Source organism: Bubalus kerabau, chromosome 1, assembly GCF_029407905.1.
Source record: "Bubalus kerabau isolate K-KA32 ecotype Philippines breed swamp buffalo chromosome 1, PCC_UOA_SB_1v2, whole genome shotgun sequence".
Classification (NCBI taxonomy): domain Eukaryota; kingdom Metazoa; phylum Chordata; class Mammalia; order Artiodactyla; family Bovidae; genus Bubalus; species Bubalus kerabau.
In genome coordinates, this window is record NC_073624.1 from 46,410,395 (window position 1) to 46,433,177 (window position 22,783).

General features: G+C 52.9%; 2 protein-coding genes across 4 annotated transcripts; one reads left to right on the forward strand and one right to left on the reverse strand.

Annotated features, from left to right (window-relative positions):
* Positions 1-1,942: 1,942 nt before the first annotated feature.
* Positions 1,943-11,598, reverse strand: MPST (mercaptopyruvate sulfurtransferase). 3 transcript variants are annotated; one of them, XM_055574094.1, is made up of 3 exons: positions 11,470-11,598; positions 5,467-6,088; positions 1,943-2,518 (listed from the first exon to the last, which is right to left on the reverse strand). In XM_055574094.1, exons 2-3 carry the CDS (start codon positions 6,059-6,061, stop codon positions 2,220-2,222), a joined length of 894 nt encoding a protein of 297 aa, XP_055430069.1. In that variant the 5' UTR covers positions 6,062-6,088; positions 11,470-11,598; the 3' UTR covers positions 1,943-2,219. The 3 variants fall into 3 exon arrangements, with proteins under 3 accessions (XP_055430069.1, XP_055430060.1, XP_055430075.1); XM_055574085.1 differs by lacking the exon at positions 11,470-11,598 and adding an exon at positions 11,374-11,463; XM_055574100.1 differs by lacking the exon at positions 11,470-11,598 and adding an exon at positions 10,979-11,069.
* Positions 11,599-11,617: 19 nt separating this feature from the next.
* Positions 11,618-18,948, forward strand: TST (thiosulfate sulfurtransferase). The gene is made up of 3 exons (XM_055574074.1): positions 11,618-11,844; positions 12,509-13,124; positions 18,483-18,948. The coding sequence occupies exons 1-3, from the start codon at positions 11,749-11,751 to the stop codon at positions 18,779-18,781; spliced, it is 1,011 nt and encodes a 336-aa protein (XP_055430049.1). The 5' UTR covers positions 11,618-11,748; the 3' UTR covers positions 18,782-18,948.
* The last annotated feature ends 3,835 nt before the right edge of the window (positions 18,949-22,783 follow it).

The following is a 22,783-nucleotide window of genomic DNA, read 5'->3' on the forward strand; positions in this document are numbered from 1 at the left end:
ATTTTGAAAGTGAAGAAACTGGGACTTCCCTGGTGGTCTGGTGGTGAAGACTCCACAATTCCAACGGAGGGGGCGTGGGTTCAATCCCTTGTGGGAGAAGGGATCCCACGTGTGGTTTACAACAAAAATAAACAGACAATTAAAAAGAAAAAGATGGGGGCTTCCCTGGTGGTTTGGTGGCAAAGAATCTGCCTGCCACTGCAGGAGACACCAGTTCGATCCCTAGTCAGGGAAGCCTTGCATGGGGCAAGGGAACTGGAAGCCAGATCAGACCTCACATGTGTTTGCCAACAAACCCAACTCCTTGAAGAGGCAGGGACATTTTTAAGGGAGAAAACGAGGTTTGTCTGAAATCAGCTGGAAAGGAAGATTCCTAAACTGTTAAATTCAGCCCCCAGGGGAAAGGGTTCATGATGGGGAGATGGGGGTTCCCTCCATGTGGAGACCCCTGTTTGTATTGGTCCTGACTGCTGTCATCAAGTATGGCCATTGTTCCTACAGCACTGGTGCTCAACTAGGTGGATCTTTTTGCCTCTTTGGGGACATTTGGCCTTATCTGGAGACATTTCTTTTTCTCACAACTGGTTGGTGCTGCTGGCATCTCATGGGTAGAGGCCACAAATACCATTAAACATTCTCTGATGCCCAGGATGCTCTTACAAAGAAAGATTATCCAGCCCAAATGTCAGTTGCCCCAAGGTGGAGAAGCCCTGAGCTATGAAGATAGGGCTCAGGGCTATCTTCATAGCTCAGGGCTGCTGGGCTCTTGGTCAGGTCCTTGTCTGAAATCCCTTCCTCAAAAGTACGTATTATTCCCATTTTATAGGTAAGAAAGTTGAGGCTCAGAGAGGTGGGACTTATTTTAGACCTTTTACTCAGAAAACCAAGATTCTGTCCCATTGGTTCCCCACCATCCCTGTGGACTTGGGAGAGACGACTCAGAGTCTTGGGTGAAAAAAAAAAAGTAAATTCAGAGTCAGAAAATCTGGATCTGGTTCCAGCTATGTCGTGAGTCCATCGTGTGAGCTTGGGTAAGTCTGCCCCTTCTGGTCTTTTTTTCCTTCTTGAGGTCCCCCCAATACTGGCTGACACCTGGGCCTTTGCTACCAAGAGATGCCTCGGGGGCTGGAAGATGCCTGAGGGAGGGGTGACCCAGGTTCCAACAGAGGGCACCTGGTGCCTTCTGACACCCATGTCCATCCTTGCACAAAGAACAAACATGGAAGGAGGAGAATAGATTCCTTACCCTTGAGAAACCTGGGGAATAAGGGTTCTTTCTCCTTAAGCAGAAAGGATCAAAGCGCCTCATATTGCCCACCCCCAGGTAGCCCCAAAGGCAAGGCTCCAAGGGTGGCTCTCAGAGTCTAAAACTAGATTCCCCTCTAATTTGACTAAACTCTGCCCTTCTCCAAAACATCCTGGGCTAGAATGGGCCTCCTCGGTGTGGTACAGCCTCCTATTAAGTTCTGGAACCATCTGTCTTGAAATGAGATGTATTACTTACCCATGGGAAAGGGCTGGCTTTGGGTGGGACTCCAGACATACCACAGCAGATTCACCTTAAATAACCCAGAAGCCAGAAGGGAGACCCCAGCAAAGACTCCCTGGAGAGGGGAATGGCTACCTACTCCAGTATTCTTGCCTGGGGAATTCCATGGATAGAGGAGCCTGGCAGGCTATAGTCCATGAGGTTGCAGAGAGTCAGACACTGCTGAGTGCCTAACATATTCATTCATTCATGCAGCAAAAGAAGTAGAAGACAGCTGTCAGGGAGACATTCGGTCTCAGGACTGGAAGGCCTCTGGGGCCCCAGCACCACTCAGAAAGCAGAGGGGACACGGTTCTCAAGACGCTCTGGCTCCATGGAGCTCCCGAGCTGGGCATGCTGGAGCCGTCAGCCCAGGAGCGGAGGAGAGCTGAGGCAGCCCCGCAGTCAGAAGGGTTTAGCACTTGACTGTTTTATTTCTTCAACAGAAGGGAAGTGGGGCTCCAGTTCAGCCCCACAAAGGCAACTCCCCTCCCCCTGTGCCCGCTGCCTCCTTCTCTGCTGCCTCCACTGGGAGCCCACAAGTCCACAGAGTTCCTGGCCTCTGGGGTGTCGCCCCATGTACCACCTGAGTTGGAGGAAGAAACACTATCCTGGTCAGAGCAGAGTCGGAACCACTGGGCTGGGTACCGCTGGCTGGGTGTCACCCAAGTTTCCTGTGTCCCGCCATGCCTCAGTGGGTCTTCCCCCGGCCCTCAGAGATGATGTCCTCAGGTTGGGCACGCATGTACCACTCCACCCAGGAGCCGTCATAGATAGGTACATCCGGCTTGCCACAGAGGTAGGCGCCCAAGGCCACGTGGCAGGCTGTGATGCCGGAGCCACACGTGGCCACCAGGGGCAGGGACAGGTCCACCTTCTTGTCCTGGAAGAGGCGGCGGATCTCCTCGGGGCTCTTCTCCAGTCCGTCCTCGGTCAGGAAGTCCGTGAACGGGATGTTGATGGTGCCAGGGATGTGGCCGGGCTCGATGCCTGCAACAGGAGAGCAGGAGGCAGGGAACAAACGTTTGCACAAGGGCGGTAGGAATGGCCCCTGCGGGACTGAGAACTTTCCATGCAGCCACGGCGCTACCCTCTAAGCATCATCTCAGGTAGTCCGCACAAGCAGGAAACCCAGGCAGCCACTGTACAGGAATCTGTTTTGCAGGAGATGCTGAGGTTTGCTACTGTCCAGTGTCACACATCTAGTGAATTGCTGCCTGGGCTCTGAACCCAGGACTCAGACTCCACAGAAGCCACACTCTGCCCTAGGCTTCCTGAAGACTGACTGTGCTGACAATTAGAGGAAGCTCTAGGTAAATGCATGCTGGCGTACTCATTATTTTGCGTGTGTGCATGCTCAGTAGCTTCAGTCACGTCCAACGTTCTGCAACCCCATGGACTGTAGCCCGCCAGGTTCCTCTGTCCATAGGATTCTCCAGGCAAGAATACTGGAGTGGGTTGCCATTTCCTTCTCCAGGGATGATGGGTGTTACTAAAAGGCCCTCTTGGGTAGCATGGGGATATATTGCATATCGTAAATAACAGTAATACACAGTAACAGGAATCACTGTAGCTGACCTTACTGAGGGTTTACTTTGTGCTAAGAGCCCCTCAGTTGTATCTCTCCCTTTAATTCTTGCTCTAATACTATGGGAAAGCAATTACTTTTCTCCTTTTTGTACAGACGAGGAAATAGAGGCACATGGAACAGACTGGCCCAAGCTAGTCGGAGCAGAGAGGCCCCAGAGCCTCTGCTGCCAAGCAGGAACCACTGCCTGGGAGGCGGAGGGGCGGGAAAGCTTCTCTGATTAAGCCCTGAAGGCTGAATAAGATTTAACCAGGTTGAAGGGACTGGGTAGTAGAAGTTGAGAGCATCTCAGGCAGAGGGTATCAAGCAGGCCAGGTCTCAGGCTGTGGAGGGGGGACAATGGGGACGCTGATATTCTCCACAGATTTAGCTGGAGCCTGTATACACATCAGCTCGTTCACCTTGACAACAGGCTGGCTGGGCATTTACCCTTATCTTCCATTTTACGAATGAGCAAGCACAATGGAGGTAAGCATTAAGCACCCCTGTAAAGACCCACAGCCAGGGAAGCACACGTTAATTATCCCACTTCCCGTTTCTCAAGTGCATCCTGTATGTGCAAACACAGAGCTAAGTGCTTAACACACTTGCTCTCATTTAACCCTCACTGCATCCTTTAATCTCCATGTTCTGCTCTGACTTGACCCACGCAGAAGCTGCAGTTCAGAGACGAGGTGACCTGCCAGGTGTCACACAGCTAGTGCAACCTGGGGAGAGCTCTGAACCCAGGTCTGGCTCTGGCTCGCTGCCCTACATTGCTCCATCACCCCCACCCCCACCCAGGGGCTAAGCTGAAGGGTCCCACAGGTTCAAGGTGGCATCCCTATTAGGCTGGACCATCTCAAACTGCCACTAACTTAGGTTCAAAAAAGTTTGGCCATCAGCAGTTTCCCACAGTCATGTCTACACAGCTCTGCAGGGCTCCCTGTGTCGGGACCTTGTGAATTCACAAAACCTCTCTGGACACCATTCAGCTGCTGGGTTAGTCTTCAGGACGCACTGGGAGCATGGATGGTCCTTGCCCTCAGATCACCCTAACAGTGCTAGGAGAGGGTGAGCCCAAGCTGCTCTAGAAACAGACGCTCCAGCCAGCCCTGATTCAGGGGTAGGGATCCATTCAGGGAGAGCTTCCCAGAGGAAGAGGCAAGTTCCCTGCGCCCTCCTCAAAGCAGACATGAGAGAAATGACTGGGGGATTACTGGTTGTTCAGTGCAGTTAAAGGTGGGCACTGGAGTTCAACGCCTGGCTGCCTCCTGAGATCTGGGAAAAGGTGGCCCTTCTAAGGCTCCATGTCCCCTTCTGTATGAGAAGAGCACCCGTCTTGTGGGATCTTTTTCTTTTTGGCTGTGCTGGGTGTTCGATGCAGCACACAGGCTTCTCTTGTTGCAAGAGAACAGGCTCTCTAGTTGTGGCTCAGGCTTAGTTGCACTGCAGCATGTGGGATCTTAGTTCCCCTATCAGAGATCGAACCCATGTGCCCTGCATTGGAAGGCAGATTTTTAACCACTGGACCACCAGGGAAAGAAGGAAACAGCAAACCCTCTCCAATATTCTTGCCTGAAGGATCCCAGGGACAGAGGAGCCTGATAGGCTACAGTCCATGGGGTCACAAGAGAGTCAGACATGACTCACCAGCTAAAAAACCACCACCAGGGAAGTCCTCTTGTGAGATCATTAAAAAGCTCACACCAAAGTGGTTATGGATCCACCTGCTTTGTGGGGACCCCTTCCCAACCCTGCTCCTTACAGAAGGGGATGTGAAGCCTTAGAATGGCCGCCTCTCCCCAGATCTCAGGAAGCAGCCAGATGTTGAACTCCGTGGGGAACCCAGCCCATGTGGGAGAGGCCCTGCCCCAGCCGAGGCCAGCAACCACCCTCTGTTCAGTTTCTGCTCCAATCTGGGGCAGCAATCTCTCTCTGTACTTGAGGCTCCTCTGTCCTGCTCTCTGCTAGCCTTTGGCCCCTCTGACGACTTTCATTCTCCACTTTTTCTCTCCTCTTTCCTGGCTCCATCACCCTCAGAGATGGTGGTAGACCTGATCAAGCACCATCTATGTGGGGCTTTCCCCCAACTGGGCCTGTCCCCTCCTCCCATTTGGCAGTGACCCCCATCCATAGTACTGGGAGGGGGCTGTTTGGATTCTCACATTTATACAGGGCATTCTGGGTTTCCAACTAGTTTGGGGGTGGAGGGGGAGCAAATATTATTGCCTCCACTTTAGAATAAAGCCCAGTGAGATGACTAGAAACTGGATCTCAGCCGGCCCCCACCACCCCACCCTTTAAGGCAAGAGTGAGGCGAGGGCAGTGCTCAGGCAGAGACTTCCTGGGCGCTTCGCTCATTGGTTACCGTCTCGGGGCTCAGGCTCCGTGCCCCGGAAGCGGCCGGCGGCACGGGCGTCCACCACCTGGAAGCGCCGGGATTCAAGGTTCTCCTTGATGTCCTCGTAAGTCTTGATGTAGGCGGGGTCCAGCACCGCGTGGAACTCGGCGGGCTCGGGACGGCTCTTGCCTGAGCTCAGCGGGAAGCCCTGGCGCAGCCAGTTGCGGAGGCCACCGTCGAGCAGAGATACCGTGCGGTGGCCGAAGACGCGGAACATCCACCAGACTCGCGGCGCCGCGTAGAGGCCCTGATCGCTGGCGTCGTAGACCACCACGTGGGTGGCGGCGCCCACGCCCAGGCGGCCCACATACTCTGAGAAGTGTGCCGCGCTGGGCAGCATGTGGTCATAGGGCGATGTGCGGTCGCTGCACTGGTCGATGTCAAAGAAGGCGGCGCCCGGGATGTGGCGCTCCTCGAACTCGCGGCGCGCGTCGCGGCCCAGCTTGGCCAGGTACCATGAGGCATCGAGCAGCCGCAGGGGCTGCCCGGCCTGTGGGGCCCGGAGTGCCTCGGCCACCCACTGCGCTGACACAAGCGCGCGGAAGAGCTGCTTCGAGGCCATGGCGGCGGTGACACTGGGGCTGCAGGCCTGCGCGACAAGGAGGAGGTCAGGAGGGTATTAAGGAAGAGGCCAGTGGCCCAGGGGCAGGAAACGCCTGTGCCCCTGGGGCGAGGGCCGGGTCCAGGGCCGGAGGGCGCAGTGGAGCTTAGGGAGGGCAGAGTCCAGGGAACACGAAAAACCAGTGGTGGTAAACCCAAGATACAGACTTAGATCACCGGGAGCCTCCCCTCCCTTGCCCTGCTAAGCCTGGGATATATACACAGAGCAATCCCAGAATGACCATGACCCCTTAGAGGGGGCAAGGCGATGGCTCTCACCACTGCTTGAGGTGGGGTGGATAGGGAGAGAGCCCAATTAGGAGAAGGCCCTGCTGGCTTCCCAGGTGGCCCTAGTGGTAAAGAACCCACCTGCCAATGCAGGAGACATAACAGACTTGAGTTCTATCCCTGGTTTGGCAAGATCCCCTGGAGAAGAGCGTGGCAACCCATTCCAGGACTCTTGCCTGCAGAATCCCATGGACAGAGAAGCCTGGTGGACTACAGTCCATACATAGGGTCGCAGAGTTGGACAGGACTGAAGTGACTTAGAACGCAAGCTCCTGGCACTTTAAGGCAAGTAGGGGCAAATTCTTAGCCCCTCCCTAAGGTGCAGCTCAGCTTTGCTTGCAATCAACCAAGATCCCTGGTGAAATTCACCCATTCATCAAACATTTATAATAAACAGCCTCAGAGGTCTAGCAACTGGAATTAGTTAATTAATCCTCCTTCAGTTCAGCTCGCTCAGTCTTGTCCTACTCTTTGAGACCCCATGGACTGCAGCACGCCAGGCTTCCCTGTCCATCACCAACTCTCAGAGCTTGCTCAAACTCATGTCCACTGAGTTGGTGATACCATCCAACCATCTCATCCCTATGTGTGCTTTAATCTTCACAACACCTTACAACACTACAGGACACAGGGTAGGCTCTCAATTATTTGTTATATGAGTAACCACAAGAAGGTTTGTATTCTTCTCCTTGTTTCCTGGAGGGGACACTGAAGTTCACAGAAGTGCACTAAAGACCAAGGGTCACTCCAGTATTCTTGCCTGGAGAACCCCATGGACGGAGGAGCCTGGTGGGCTACAGTCCATGGGGTAGCAAAGAGTCGGACATGACTGAGCGACTGCATTTAAAAAAAAAAAAAAAAAAGACCAAGGGTCAACAGCTAAGAAGTGGTGGTGGTGCCAGGCTTCACAGCAACTGCCAGGCAGTTCAGCAAAGTCTGATTTCACTCTTTGAGACTCCTCTCTTGGGGCTTTCCTGGCCTGCAATGCAGGAGACTGGGGTTCAATCTCCTGGGGAAGATCCTCTGGAGAAGGAAATGTCAACCCACTCCAATATGTTTGTCTGGAGAATTCCACAGACAGAGGAGTCTGGTGGGCTCCTCTGGGTCCATGGGATCACAAAGAGTTGGACACAACTGAGCGGCTACCTTTCTTCCTCTCTGGAAACAGCGATTAGGGCCTCACTCCTCACCCTCTTCTCTCCCTTGCAGGCCAGCAGTTCTGAGTATAGCAGTTTACCAGCCCACCATGACAAGTCAGCTCACAGCCTTCCAGGGCCAGGCTCCAAATGCGTGGACACCCTAGGTACCTTTGGGCAGGTTAGAGAAAGGTGCCCCTTCTGCCAGGCAGAGGCACAGTCTCCACCAGAGCACGTGGCTGGGTGAGTGGAGTTCGAACTACAGGTCAGCCCCACCCACCGCCTTGGCTGTGTACCCCCCAGTGCAGGGTGCAACCTTGCATCCATGCCAAACAGCCCTGCCACCAAGGGGAAGGGGGTGGGTAGAGAATGGAGCATTTTGTGGAGTGCCCCTGCAGGCCATGTACTAAGTAACACAGCCTTCAGCAGTCACTAGGTGGGGCTGCCTGTTTCTGAATGAGACCACTGGTGGTTAGAGATAAAAATGCCTTGCCCTAGTCACAGAGCTCGGAGAAGGCAATGGCACCCCACTCCAGTGCTCTTGCCTGGAAAATCCCAAGGACAGAGGAGCCTGGTGGGCTGCAGTCCATGGGGTCGCTAAGAATCGGACACAACTGAGAGACTTCACTTTCACTTTTCACTTTCATGCATTGGAGAAGGAAATGGCAACCCACTCCAGCGTTCTTGCCTGGAGAATCCCAGGGACAGGGAGCCTGGTGGCCTGCCGTCTATGGGGTCGCACAGAGTCGACGACTGAAGTGACTTAGCATAGCATAGTCACAGAGCTGGTCAGGGGCAGCCTCAAGATGTACAATTGGGTTGTAACTTCTGAGGCTAAAGTTTCCCAGCCTGAAGGTCAATGATGACCAGGGCCTCGTGTGTCCACAGTGTGATATCTGGTGCCCAGTCCCTCCCTCAGTCTCGGTGCAGCCTGGCTTTTAGGAACCATGCTACCCATGTGACCAGGCCCTGGGAGTTAGCGGCCACAGGCCTGCTCAAGAGAATGTAATTGCAGGACTTCCCTGGTAGTCCTGTGGTTAAGATGGTTAAGACTCTGCCTGCTGATGCAGGGGACACGGGTTCAATCCCATGTCTAGAGAAATCCCACATGCTCATGCTGCGGGGCAACTAAGCCGGTGCACCGCAACTACTGAGCCTGTGCTCTAGAGCCCACGAGCCACACTCCTGAGCCTGAGTGCTGCATCTGCTGAATCCTGCATGCCCCAGAGATGGTGCTCCGCAACAAGAGAAGTCACCACAGTGAGAAGCCTGAGCACAACAAAGAACAGCCCCCGCTTGCTGCAATTGGAGAAAACCTGCATGCAGCAACGAAGACCCAGTGCTGCCAAAAGGAAAGAAAAGAGACACAACATAATTGCAGAAAGTTTGGAGTTCAGTGGGAGCAGAGGGGGCATACTAGAGGTGTGAAGGTGGGAGGAAGGGAAAATCCAAGCTGATTTGACATGTTCGGGGTGAGGCTGCCAGAGGCTTTGGCTAAGGAGTGATCGCAGTGCCTGTGGGTTACATTGCACTAGGTTATGTTGAGGGATTCAGCAGGCCTCTACCTGGTGTTGGAGAAGACTCTTGAGAGTTCCTTGGACTGCAAGGAGATCCAATCAGTCCATCCTAAAGGAAATCAGTCCTGAGTGTTCAGTGGAAGGACTGATGTTGAAGCTGAAACTCCAATATTTTGGCCACCTGATGTGAAGGGCTGACTCATTTGAAAAGACCCTGATGTTGGGAAAGATTGAAGGCAGGAGGAGAAGGGGAAAAGAGAGGATGAGATGGTTAGATGGCATCACTGACTTAATGGACATGAGTTTGGGTAAACTCCAGGAGTTGGTGATGGACAGGGAGGCCTGGCATGCTGGGGTTCATGGGGTTGCAAAGAGTCAGATATGACTGAGCAACTGAAATGAACTGAACTACCTGAAGACCCCATTGAGAACCACAGCAGCCCCTCCCCACTCCTCATTCTTGAGGTTCCTTGGTTTTTTCCACAGGGATCTATTTAGAGTGGAAAGAATGCTGACTTGGGAGCCAGAGCCCCTCCAAAGTCAGTGCCAGTCCCATGCCCCTCTTAACCAGGTATGTGCTGAGCGGGCATGTGAGGGGCCCAGAACCATTTCCATTTCTTATAATTGAGCTTCCAATCTTCACCTCTTAATGGTGAAAATTAAATAATGAACATCAAGTGTTAGTCATGTCCGACTCTTTGTGGCCCCATGGACTTTAGCCATTAGGCTCCTCTGTCCATGGAATTCTCCATGCAAGAATAATGGAGTGGGTTGCCATTTCCTTCTCCAGGGGATCTTCCTGATCCAGGGATCGAACCCGGTCTCCCACATTGCAGGCAGATTCTTTATTGACTGAGCCAGCAGGGAAGCCCCAGTGAACATCAAAGCGCCACCATAATGCCCTGCATATGGCTGGTTTTAATAATCATTAAAGACAGCTCATAAAAATCCCATAATTTCTTCAAAGTTACTCTCATGGGTGGCCTCTGATCCATCATCAGCAAGTCTAGAATCGGGACTTCAGAGGTCTGTCATCCTGCCACACACACACACACACACACACACACACACACTCCCTATGCTGGATTGGCAGTTCCCATTAAGGACTATAGGAGGTAGAGGAGGTTTTGGGAGAGCAGGCCATGTGTGTCACTGAAGGGTGTGGACCAGGTCCCAATGTGCTTGGGCAGGCCTGGATGGCTGTAGGTGGGGCTGCTCTGGGAGTCAAGGACCCCCAGACAATCAGGACAGCCCCAGGCCCGTCTCCCAGGTACACACTGTGCTAGGGGAGGTGTAAGCACCAGGCTGCCATCTGGGATGGGCCCTGGAATAGCAGGGTCCAGTCAGACTCGACCTTCTACAAGGGCTTCCCTGGTATTGTACTTCCTGGCCCCCTCTCTCCCTTGACTGCAAAGCACAAAGCTCAGAGAATTCCCTGGGTAAATGCTTATCAAAGTATGAATTTTACAACTTTCTGTGAGACTATCATTGTTTCAGCATAAAAAGAATTTTTTTCCAAGGGGGATGAAAAAAGCACTCCAAGCATACATAATAGCATATACAAAAACTGAGTAGGGGTGGGTAGGGGTGTCCCAATAGCTTGCAAGAAGTAATTGTTAGATTTTCAGGAATTAAGCCAACTGGTTGTTAAACACAGCCATTATTAAAAATTAAATTATATACACTTATAATGAAATAGGTTAAGGACAAAGGCAGTTTTTTTAAAAAAATATGTGACTTCAGGGATGAGCAAGTAAACAAAAGCAGCCTCTGCCATGTGGGCTTCAGACCCAGGATTAACAAATGGCCTGGCCTCAATGTCACCGCGAGCCCCTGGGCAACTTTTTTCCAAGTCTTTAAAGAAGTTCCTGGCCTACTCCCAGGGTTGTTATGGGAAGTTAAGTGACAGCCATAGGAGTCCCCAGTAAAGTGCCTCACCAAGCAGGCCTTGACAAATGTTAGTTTCGTTTCACTCCAGCAAGTTCTTTGCCAGTTCGTCCTCCTGGAGCCTGTGGGTCAGTTGGCCTCCTCTTCCTGGCCTCTTGGTCAGGATTTATTAGTCCTCCCCACTGTCACCAGGTGACAACCCCCTCCCCCTGTTCTTACCCCGCCCCCGCCCAGGGGGCCGCCCCCCAGCAGCCGCGGACAGCCTGGGCCGCCCCCCAGCAGCCGCGGACAGCCGTCCTTCCCTCCTAGACTACGGAAGGGGTGCTTCTTCCCTCCTAGACTACGGCCCCTTGCTCTGCTCAGGCCTCTCGGGGGAGCCCCACTCTGCGCACCCCGACGATCGGGCTCCCCCTAAGGAAAGGCAAGAACCACACAGCAGCAGTTACCGGAGTCTCGGGCTCCCGGCTTCCGGGTTCGGCCATGACCTCGCGCAGAGAGCCCCCTCCCCGAGCCCTCAGCAGTACCCTCCTCCCATCACTAACCTGCTTCGGGCGAAAGGGAGGAGACTCCGGCACAGCCCACCGCCCGGGCCACTGGGAGCCTAGGCTGCCGGCACCTTCCACTGGCCAGGCCGTGGGGGGAAGCCCGCGCCACCGAGCCCCGCCCCGCGCAGCCCCGCCTGCCGTCCGGTTTCCTCACCGGGTCCCCGCGGGTTCGAGAGGCGCCGAAAGTCCGGGGACTGGCCCGGGGCGGGCGCGGCGCGGGGCCGGAGCGCATGGAGTGGCGGGCGGCGCGCGATCCCCCCCGCGGGAGGCCGCGCGATGGTGTGGGCCGGCCGGGGAGTTGCGGGCTCCGGGTTTGAACCTGCCAACTTCTCCAGCGGGCAGTGGCAAGCGCCAGGGCGGCGGCGAGGGCGAGTGAGTGCGGCGGGGTGGGGCTGCGGTATGCGCCCGGGCCGCTCGGGATTGGGCCGCCGGCCAAACCACCTGCGACCCTGGGGAGGGTCCCGGTGGCGAGAGCGGGGCGGGGGTGCCCCGGGAACCCTGGACCCAACTCGGGCAGAGGACACCAGGCTGGGCCGGACGCGGGCATTTAGGAGGCGGGCGACCCCAGGTTGCTGAGAGACTGCAGGAAGGTTTGCAAGGCGAGAGGCGCGGGTGAGGGCGGCTGCGGGCCTCCAGCGGACAGTGTTCCATGTGCCCACTCCGCTACGCTCCCAGGAAGGGGTCTCTAAGCCCAAGATGCATTCTCCTCCCAGACATCTTTTCGCTACTCCTGGAGGATCCTGAGGGAGAGGATAGTAGCTTCTAAGGCCGGACACCCTCTCAGCCAGCTCCGCGATCCCCAGCCCTCTCGCTCCACCCACTTCTGCGCGGGCGGGGGGTGCAGGGAGCGGCGGAAGCAGGCTTTCCCTAGGGAATCTGCAAACCTAACCCACTGCACACCTCAACCCTGCCGGGTTGCCATAAACACGACACTCCTGGGGAAATGCAGTGAGAAAAAAGCTCCTCCTCCCAGGCCCCAGCCCACTGCACGAACGGTCCTCACGCCGATCTCTTTCCTGGTTCCCACCCGCGCCAGGTGACACGGAGAGCTGACACCATGGTTCATCAGGTGCTCTACCGGGCGCTGGTCTCCACCATGTGGCTGGCGGAGTCCGTCCGGGCTGGTAAGGTGGGCCCTGGCCTTCGGGTGCTGGATGCGTCCTGGTACTCTCCGGGCACCCGCGAGGCCCGCAAGGAATACCTGGAGCGCCATGTGCCCGGCGCCTCCTTTTTTGACATAGAGGAGTGTCGGGACAAGGCCTCGCCTTACGAGGTGATGCTGCCCAGCGAGGCGGGCTTCGCTGACTACGTGGGCAGCCTGGGCATCAGCAACGACACGCATGTGGTGGTGTACGATGGTGACGACCTGGGCAGCTTCTATGCGCCGCGGGTCTGGTGGATGTTCCGTGTGTTTGGCCACCGCACCGTGTCCGTGCTCAATGGTGGCTTCCGGAACTGGCTGAAGGAGGGCCACCCGGTGACATCTGAGCCCTCACGCCCAGAGCCAGCCATCTTCAAAGCCACGCTGAACCGCTCCCTGCTCAAGACCTACGAGCAGGTGCTGGAGAACCTCGAATCAAAGAGGTTCCAGCTGGTGGATTCACGGGCCCAAGGGCGGTACCTGGGCACACAGCCGGAGCCAGATGCAGTAGGTAGGTGTCCCCATGGGGGGATGGTCCCTGGGGAGCAATGCTTATGGAGAGATGGGGAGTAGGATATCTGGGACCCTCTCCAGGTTTTGCCCTCAGCAGCCCCCAGGAGGGCCTCAGTCTTTCCATCTGTAAAATGAAAAGGGAGAGCCCAACCTAAAGGTTTTTCCAGCTATGATCCACGGGAACAGACACATGCTTTCCCGTAGCCACATGCTAAGGCACAACCGAGCCTCTGTGTGGAGTGGCATCAGTAGGTAACTGACAACATATCCACGCGCATCCATGCCCACTCACTAGCTCCCCAACATGCTCAACAGCGTCCATGAGCCACACAGGCATCACTGTACAGAAGTCTCCTCAGGACCCCTCAAGGTCTTCAGAAATTCTTAGCAACATGAACAGTGCTGTTCCCCAGCACCCCCTCCCTCCTGCAGCTCTCCTAGACCCCCTGACCTTCCTTAGGTTGCTTGCTCAGCTCAGTGGCAGAGTCCAGATTTGAACCCAGTGCTGCCTAGTTTCAAGCCAGGGTGCACCACCATCCTGCTCCACCCTCACCTCCTGGGGCCAGCAGGGAGCCCATTCGCTAGGCATCTCCAAGGATATGGCTCATGAGTCCCCTTCTGCAGACAAAGAGGGAGGGTTCTACACTGGTGGAAGTTGGGGTGGGGGGAATCTCAGAACTGCATTCTAGAACCTCCTAACAGGACCACAGAGGTCTTGCCATCACCTTTCCTGGACACCTCTGGTGGCTGCGACCTCACTGCTCTCAGGGTGCGGGATAGCCCCGGGGGTGCTGCAGCACTGTCCTCAGGAAACCTCTGTGGAATCCACCTCCTATGCAACATTTGGACTAACTTGTTGAAAAGTCTCTTCCTTTCTGTGCCTCTGTGGAGAGCATTGTGAAAGCCATTCCAACACTCTTAGAACTGGAGGGTATGAAAGGTCACCTCTCCAGTCAGAGGGGAGGCTGTGGTACACAGAGGAAGGGGTGGGTCAAGGCCACTTGGGTAGCTGGAGGCAGAACTAAAAAGGCACAGGACTCTGCCCTCCCCGCCGTGGCTTTCTCCAGGACTGTGTTTTTCCTGATTGGCTTGCTCTATGAAGGTCTGAAGTTGAAGATTCAAGTTTGTTTAGCTCCTGGCACCAGCTCCTGCAGCCCCCTCCTGGCCTTGGTTCAAGTCACCTTCCACTCCTTGGCACTTGAGATGCCACTGCAGGGAGGAGAGGTGAAATTGTTTCTCTAGCTATCCCCCAGCTTGCCCTGAAGCAAACAGAATAAATGAGCAGAGGGCGTAAAGATGCCAGATTCGGCCTCCGTTCTCCCATTTTAGAAATGAGGAAACTAAGTCTGAGAGAGGGGGTTAAAGCCAGCTGCTGCAGGTAGGACCTCCTGCAAGCCCCTGATTCTAAAGTCCCTGGCTCCTCTCTTGTAGCCAGCTTCTCCCCTCCAGTTCCCATCTGGAGACCAGGGAGCACAGGCCCCAGTTTGAATCCTGCTCCTCCTTTATACTGGGACCTCAATCAGTTCATTGCTCAGCCTCTCTGAGTTCCCTTATAAAATGAAAAGAGTAATGCCAGCCCTACCCCCCTGGCTATGTATTTATTAAACACAGCAATGGCTAGAAAGCTACTTTGAGAAGGATGAAGAACAGTACAAAGCCTGGAGCTGTCTGTAAAGCCTAAGAGGGTTTGCTGGCCTCCTATACAAGACATTAGGCACATGAGGCTCTGCTGAGCTCATGGGATCAGGAAGGCACCCCGTGGGCTCAGCCACCCAGATATAATACCCAGGGGAGTATGGGTGGCAGGCCCTGGGTGTCCCTGGAAGGAATGACCCCCAAGAGGAGCTGGAAGCAGGGCCTTAGAAACCCCATAGCCACTTTCTGCCCATTTCAAGCAAGCAACCTCCCACCTGGCCTCAGTTATGTGCTCCCAGTGCCTTTGGTCCTGTTTGTAAGAGGAGAAAAGTGAGTCAGACAGACCTGAGTTTACATCTTTGTGTGAGACCTAGGTGTGGCCTCAGGCCTCTCCCTTCACCTCTGAACCCTCCTATTGAACACCATCGCTCACCTTATAGGAGGAGCCTTAGGGAAAGGTGGGAGGTGGGAGTTGATCCAGCTCAGTATCTTTATAAACCTTATTCTCTTTTCCTCCCGTCTGCTTGGAAGTGGGGTCCATGAGGGTCAAGAGGGAGAATATTGACCCCTTAATGCTTACTGTTATTTCTAGGACCCTTTATATACATTCTCCCCTGGGCAACTACAGCAGCCAAGCAAGGGAGGCAGATGGGGGTTCCAAGTGGTCCCCCTTTGCAGGTAGGGAAAGGAAGCAGAAACTTCTGCAGCGAGACACTGAGGCCAAAACTCGATCCCAGTCACAGGATCAAAGAGGGGTTATTTCCCAAGGCCGCTGCTGTGTCAACAAGCATGGGGTGGTCACAGCTCCCAAGCGTTGCTTCATATTGCTTCATGGGGTCATGTGATTTCTGCCTGTGTGTCTTCCCAGGGCTGCGGACTGGGGTAGGAAGGGGTAGGTGGTGCCAAGTTGACTCCCAGCAGGCAGGGCTGGGGGCTGCCTGCACTGGGTTCCTTGGTATCTTTAGGAGGAAAGCAAGAAAGAGTTACTCAGGTTTTCCTGGCCTTGAAAGACCACACCTATCAGTGACCTGTGGGATGCTAACTTGCCAACTCGACCACCATCTTCTTGGCCAAAGTTGGAATACCAAATCCCAGACCTCTGAACTGGTCATCACGAGAGGTCATCTCAGCCTGCCTCAGCCGCTCTTTCTAGGAAGGCTCAGGGTAGTCAGAGTACACAGGCTTTGAGGTCGGACACACCTGAGTGCACATCACACCTGTGCTGTGTGTCATGGGGCAAGTTACCTCACCTTTCTGAGCCTGGGCCCCCCGTTAGTGCCAGGAGGCCCATCTGTATGGTAATGTGTGGACAGAGGAAAAGTTCTTCAGATAAGCCGTCAGGGTGCCTAATTCCAGAGGTTTGGCATGGTGGCTGGGGAGAGGAGAGCCACAAGCCTGCAGCTGATGCTGGGCTTGGAGGAACAGCAGGAGTTCTTGCCCCTGGGTGCAAGGTGCCTTTTCCCTAGTTGGCTGGTCTCCCAGGTTCTCCGGCCAAGTTCATCCCAGCCCTCCCCCTATGCAGGCGGCCAGTTTCTGCTCATTTAAATTCCTCGGACAGGCCCTGAGCACTGGCTGGCCGAAAGGGAGGGCCTCCAACTCCTGAGGCTTGCCCAGGGTGCGGAGTCAGAGTCTACAGAACACCCCCTCCACCCATACTACCGCCACTTTTTCACTCAGAAGAGGTGCCTTTTCTGTAATTAGAAAAAAACAATAAAGCTGTTTCATCAGGGATGGGTGGAAAGAAACAAAACAGCGTTCAGGACTCAATAAATGCTGGTGTTTTTTAATGCACTTCATCCAGCCCACTGCCTGGGTACTGAACCTTTTTTCTTTTGTGCCTGCATGGGAGTTCAGTTCCCTGACCAGGGCCCCAGCAATTAAAGCCCAGAATCCTAACCACTAGGCTACCAGGGAGCTCTCTGAGACATTTTAAGTTGGTTTCTTGGAAAAGAACACCCTTGAAGCCAACAGACCAATTGTTCCTCATCGGTAGGGTCAGTTCACATCAGATCTCCGATCAAAATTTCCAGACAAAAGGATGAAATCACAACAGGAATAAAGTGTTAGTCGCTCAGTCGTGACTCTTTGCAACCCCATTTACTGTAGCCCTCCAGGCTCCTCTGTCCTTGGAATTTCCCAGGCAAGAATACTCAACCCATAAATCACTATAAGAAGTCAGGACCTCTATAGTCAACCAAAGGAACTCTTGACTGGGCCAACGAATTTCAAATTCTCTTTGGCCTTGAGGTGAGGAGAATGGGACACTGTTGGCATGATTGCCCACCTCCTGGGTGCCCAGGTGGTTAAGGGCTTTTATCTGCTGAAGCTGACTTTCCCACAAGCCTGTGAGATAGGTGTGGTTATCTCCCCATTTCCCAGGTGGAAAACTGAGGCTCAGACATACAGGGCACAGCTGCCTTCACACTGCCCCAGGATGTGCCCTGGTTACCCTGATCAGATCTCTCTCTCACACTGCTGCCCACCTGGTCCTGCCCCACAGTCTGGGTTAAGCAGGGACTGTGGGAGACAAGGAGGCCCCACTCCCAGTGGGCACTCTAGTCTGCCATGGTGTGGGACACTTGAGGAAGAGGAGTGACCAGGGCCATGCTGGAGGCTGGACCATGGACTTGGCCTTGGCCTTGCACATGGCACCAGCTCAGCCATGGCCCGGTTCCATTTGCCCCACATGATGGCTATTCTGAAGCCCAGACTTGGCCGAGGGGCCTAACTAGGTGTAGAGAAGTTTCTGGAATAGACCCTGGAGCTAGCCTAAAACCCCATTCTGCTTCTGTCAAAGCCTCTCAGGGTTGCTAGGAAGGTCCTCAAGGAACCACAGGGCCCTCACTCTCACCTGCCCCCCAGGGTAGGTGGGAAAGTGATGGAGAAGCAGCAGCACCTGAGGGTGGTGGGCCGACTGAGGTAGTCGGTGCTTTACCCTTTACAGCAGTCCTTCCCACATTACCCATGGGGACACTGAGGCTCACAGAGGTGGGGCCTCTCCTCTGCTTAAGGTCACCCCTCCGTAAGTGGCAGAGCTGGGATTTGAACTTCCGTCTAATAACGGATCACAGGCTCTTTACACATTGTGGGCTTAACAAGAAAACCAGGGGACTGGGCACAATCCTGGCCCAGCCTTTACCTCGCTGTGTTGCCTCAGGCTAGTCTTTTCACTTTGTCAAGCCTCAGTGTACTCATCTGTAAAATAGAGCGACGTTATATTTAGTGAATCCTGGTTATGTATTTAACCTCTATTTTCCTTGCTAGACTGTAATCTCCCTGAGAGCGTGGTCTGTGTCTCCCCTTCACCCAATGTTCTTAGCAATTAGTACTCCCCATAGCATTTGCATTCCTCATCCCATTTACTCGTCTCCACAGCCCTATAATATAGGAATGTAACACTGAGCCCATTTGACAGATGAGAAAACTGAGGTTCAGAGAGGTGAAGCAATTTGCCTAAGGTAAAGGTTAGTAGATAGTAGAGCCTGTCCTCTCAAGCAGGTAGAACATATCAGGTAGATTTGATGGGGGGTGGGGGTGGTGGTCATGAGCATTGGATGTAGCCAGGGCTGGAATAAACTGAGCTCTGAGAAAGGCAAGGACGTTATTGTTTGTTTGCAAAGCTCTCTGTTCTCATAACCATGGTTGATTCTGACCTCCAGGCCCACTCGCCCCCACCCCCTGTGCTGCTCCTAACCCTGTCCTGTCCTCTGCCTTTGCCCAGGACTGGACTCGGGCCACATCCGAGGCTCGGTCAACATGCCTTTCATGAACTTCCTGACGGAGGATGGCTTTGAAAAGAGCCCGGAGGAGCTCCGTGCCATGTTCGAGGCCAAGAAGGTGGACCTCACAAAGCCCCTCATTGCCACATGCCGGAAGGGTGTCAGCGCCTGCCACATTGCCCTGGCTGCTTACCTCTGTGGCAAGCCCGATGTGGCCATCTACGATGGCTCCTGGTTTGAGTGGTTCCACCGGGCCCCCCCAGAGACCCGGGTGTCCCAGGGGAAAGGTGGGAAGGCCTGAGTGGTGGCCTCTTCTCCCCTTGCCCACTACTCCTGCTGGTAGAGTGATCCAGCATGGCCTGCAGCTAATCTTTGCCTCCTCAGCCAAGAAAATGGACAAGTTTTTAGAATTAATGTGTAGAGTGCTCCTTTCCCCAACAACACTGGAATAAACTTGGCCTTCTCAAGGAGCTGTGTCTGCCTCTTTCTCTTTGGTTCCGTCCTTGCCCTGTATTTCTCTTTCAAATTCCTTAGAACCTACCAAGGAAGGAAACTTCACAGCAGCCCCCACACTGGGGATACCACTTTATTATTTAGTTTTGGCAAAAGAAGTTGCCTGTTGATGCCTGTCAGATGGAGCACACCAGGCCCTTACCTGGAAAGGGCATCAGTAAGCCAGAAAGAGGGTGAGATCCAGGCTTTCTGGGGCCACCCCTTCGTACTGTGGGTCCAGCCCTCTGGGAGGAGAGGGTAGAAGAGAAGACAACTGGTCATCCACTTGAAATGAGTGTTCAGAGAGGGCAGAAGAGAAGACAACTGGTCTTCCACTTGAAATGAGTGTTCAGAGAGGTGTCCCACAGGCCCTGGGGCCTTTCAGAAATGGTGATGATCAGATGATGCTCAATGAACCCCATGTTCACTGCGGCATGCTTTACAATAAGCAAGACATTGAAGTAACCTAAATGTCCATCAACAGATGAATGGATACAAAAGATGTGGTACATATTATATATCCAATGGAATATTACTCAGCCATAAAAAAGAATGAAATAATGCCATTTGTAGCAACATGGAGGGCCTAGAGATTATCATACTAAGTGAGGTAAGTCAGAGAAAGATAAACATCGCATGATATCACTTACATGTGGAATCTGAAAAGATAATACAAGTGAACTTACTTATAAAACAAAAACAGACTCACAGTCTTTGAAAACAAATTTATGGTTACCAAAGGGGAAAGGTTGGGGGTGGGGGAGGGAGGAACAAATTAGGAGTTTGGAATTAACATATACTGACTTCTTAATATAAAATAGGTAATCAACAAGGACTTATAAGCACAGGGAACTCTACTCAATATTCTTTAATAACCTATATGGGAAAGGAATCGGAAAAAAGAATAAATATATGTATAACTGAATCACTTTGCAGTACACCTGAAACTAACACCACATGATAAATTATATCATAGTATAAAGAAAAAATTTTAAAAAGTAGGTGGGCCAAAGGAAGGTGGTCTCTACCTTGGGTGTCTTTCCTGGCTCAGAATAAGACCTTTAGAGGCGTGATTGGGGGGAGGGACCAGAGAAACAGATTCAGTCCCTGGGAGAAGGTCTCAGAGCTCTGGCAGTGGGAAATAAGAAAGCTGCAAGAGAAGAAAGTAACCTTGGAGTTTAAGGGGAAGAGAGTAGATCCTCGCTGTTCCACCCCTGCTCTCATTTTGTTCTGATCCCTTATCCCTTTGAAACCAGCTCAGACAGCTCCAGGTACATCTTTCCTTTCCCTCCCCACTCCCGTTAACCTAATTTATGCTCAAAAGCACACCTGGGCCTTTAATAGTCTAGTCTCTTCTAACTGTTAAACTCCTACGCATACGTCAAGACCCAGCTCAAATGGCCCTTCTGTGAGCCCCGCTTCTTTTTCCCTAGATAAAACTAATTACCCTCTCTTCTTAACAAATTTGTAATCCCAAGAATGTCTTTCACACTCTATGGCATCTGAGCCCTCTGTGCCTAGCATGCAACCAAACCCATGGTGAATACTTGGGACATTTTGAGTGGATGAGAGAGTGAGCAATGCCTGAAGGCCCCTGCTGCCCCCTCCGTACTGGCTCTCCTTGGCCTCTGTTCCCCAGGGTGGGCTTATCAGCCCTCTGAGGTAACAGAGCCCTGTGTATAGTGATCACCATGGCAACTCCAATGGACGGGGGTGGGCTGCTCCCCAGCAACTATCCACTGGTCTCCAGCAGCAGTTGTGCAGCACAGATCTGCACTCCTGGGCCTCGGCACGCACCAGGGCAGTTCACATGTTTTCTGACGTTATGAGAGAGAGTGGACAGGTGAGGCAGGGACCCTGAAGTGGGCCAGGAGTCTGCCAGGACACGGGGCTTCATCTTCTTTCTCTCTATGCAGAGCTGCTTGTGAGTGGAGCTCCCAGACTGCAAGGGATCTACTTTCCCTCCCTCCTTGACCAACGTCTCTTGGGATCTTTCTCTCCAGGTCAGAAACTGGCAGTGAGCCTATACTTCTGTTCAAACCAGTCCAGGCCACTCTGGACTGGGGGTGTCACTGGAGCTGATGGGGAGTTCCAGCGGGCATATCAGGGGCGGGGGGTGGCTGGAGATGGGGAACAGGGACAGGAGCAGAAAGAGAACTCAGAGGAGACAGAAGTGGGGCTTGGTTTCAGCACCACCTGCAAGAGGTCCTGTTTCTTTTCTGAGCCTCAGTTTCTCCAATTGTGAAAGAGGGTGAGTTAACACTTTCTCCAAACATCTCACTGAGTCCTCGTGAAAAGGCTAGTCACCTAGATGGAGGAATGCTTAACACATGAGATGCATTTGTCATCTCCTGCTGTATGACAAATCACCCCCAAACTGAGTGACTTAAGACAACATTTATTACCTCATAGTTTCTGTGGGTCAGGAATACAGATTAGCTTCAATGGGCCATCTGTCTCAGGATCTCTCACAGACGGTGATCAAAGTATCGGCCAGGGCTTCTGTCTGATCTCAAAGGACAGTTAGTGAAGGACCTCTTTCCGTGACCATGCCCAAGGTAAGACTCGTCATGTCAGATTGTTGAACTGAGAGTCACAGTTCTTCTTGAGCTGGTGGCCACAGGCCCTCAGTTCTTTGCCATGGGGGCCTCTCCAGAAGGCAGCTCATAACACAGAAACTGCTTCCATCAGCACAAGAAGAGTCAGAGAGATTGTGAACAAGACAGAAGTCACAGTCCACCTCAGCCCACCCTCTAGCTTCTGACGACAAGCATCCCTTCCAGGACTTCCCTGGTGGTTCAGTGGTTAAGAATCTGCCTTGCAGTACAGGGGACATAACTTCAATCCCTGGTTGGGGAACTAAGATACCACATGCCTTAGAGCAACTAAGCCCGCGAGCCACAACTAGAGTCCATTTGCTACAACGCAAGATTTCGCATGATGCAATGAGACCCGACACAGCCAAAAAAGAAATAATTTTTTTTTTTTTAAAGGAAGCAAGTCACTAGGTCCAGCCCAGACTCAAGAGTTGAGGGGAAACACAGTGTATGAATACCAGGGGGCTAAGGATTGTTAAAGAGTCATACCAGAAGCTGCACAGTCACCAAACAATTAAGTCAAAATTAATAGGGTGTTTTGTTTGGGGTGATTTTTCAAGAGAATACAATTCATCTGGTTCTTAACCTCTCTGAGTTTATTGGCAGAGACCAATTCGCTGGGTGACCTGACAAATCACACCCTCTGAGTCTGTTTCTTTATCAGTAAAATAAAGGGATTGGATTAACTAATCTCAAAGACCCTTTCCAGCTCTGACTTAATGCTTCTATGTTTTCCTTATTAAAAGATAGTTACCACTTAGATCTTATTAATCATCATTTATCCTAAATCATTTTATCCTATTCATATTACAAATTTCACAAAAGTCCTTTAAAAAAACATGCAAAAGAATAAGAGAATATGAATGAAGAAAAAAATTCACTTAGAAGAAAGGAATATAAACCTGAAAGCTGCAGAGGCTTTTAAGATGCCAGAGCTGGCCCTCAAATTTGACCCAAAGGCCTGTTCTTTGGAAGAAAGACAGAGATTATTCCAGAGTCGATTCCTGCTCTTGGCTCTCCTCCATGTTGGCCAAGCTGGTTCCTCTCTTTGAATGACCAGTTAGTAAAAATAGACAAAATCCTATTTGCAGAAGGCAAGTAGTCTCCAGGATGGGGGGCTTTGGGCAATGCCCCTCCCAGCTAGGGGCCTGCTGGGGGCCCCTAGAGAGGGTTGGGTGGTACAGATGGGGGAGGAAATAGAAGAAAAAGATTGC

What these genes read in the sequence shown, in the direction of transcription:
- MPST (XM_055574085.1), bottom strand. Translation starts at nt 11,409, where the DNA reads ATGGCCGAACCCGGAAGCCGGGAGCCCGAGACTCCG. An exon ending in GCCGGGAGCCCGAGACTCCG is followed by an intron (nt 6,089 to 11,373) that starts GTAACTGCTGCT and finishes CTTGTCGCGCAG; the next exon opens with GCCTGCAGCCCCAGTGTCAC. An exon ending in GGAGCCTGAGCCCCGAGACG is followed by an intron (nt 2,519 to 5,466) that starts GTAACCAATGAG and finishes CTCCTGTTGCAG; the next exon opens with GCATCGAGCCCGGCCACATC.
- TST (XM_055574074.1), top strand. Translation starts at nt 11,749, where the DNA reads ATGGTGTGGGCCGGCCGGGGAGTTGCGGGCTCCGGGTTTGAACCTGCC. An exon ending in CAGGGCGGCGGCGAGGGCGA is followed by an intron (nt 11,845 to 12,508) that starts GTGAGTGCGGCG and finishes CACCCGCGCCAG; the next exon opens with GTGACACGGAGAGCTGACAC. An exon ending in GCCGGAGCCAGATGCAGTAG is followed by an intron (nt 13,125 to 18,482) that starts GTAGGTGTCCCC and finishes GCCTTTGCCCAG; the next exon opens with GACTGGACTCGGGCCACATC.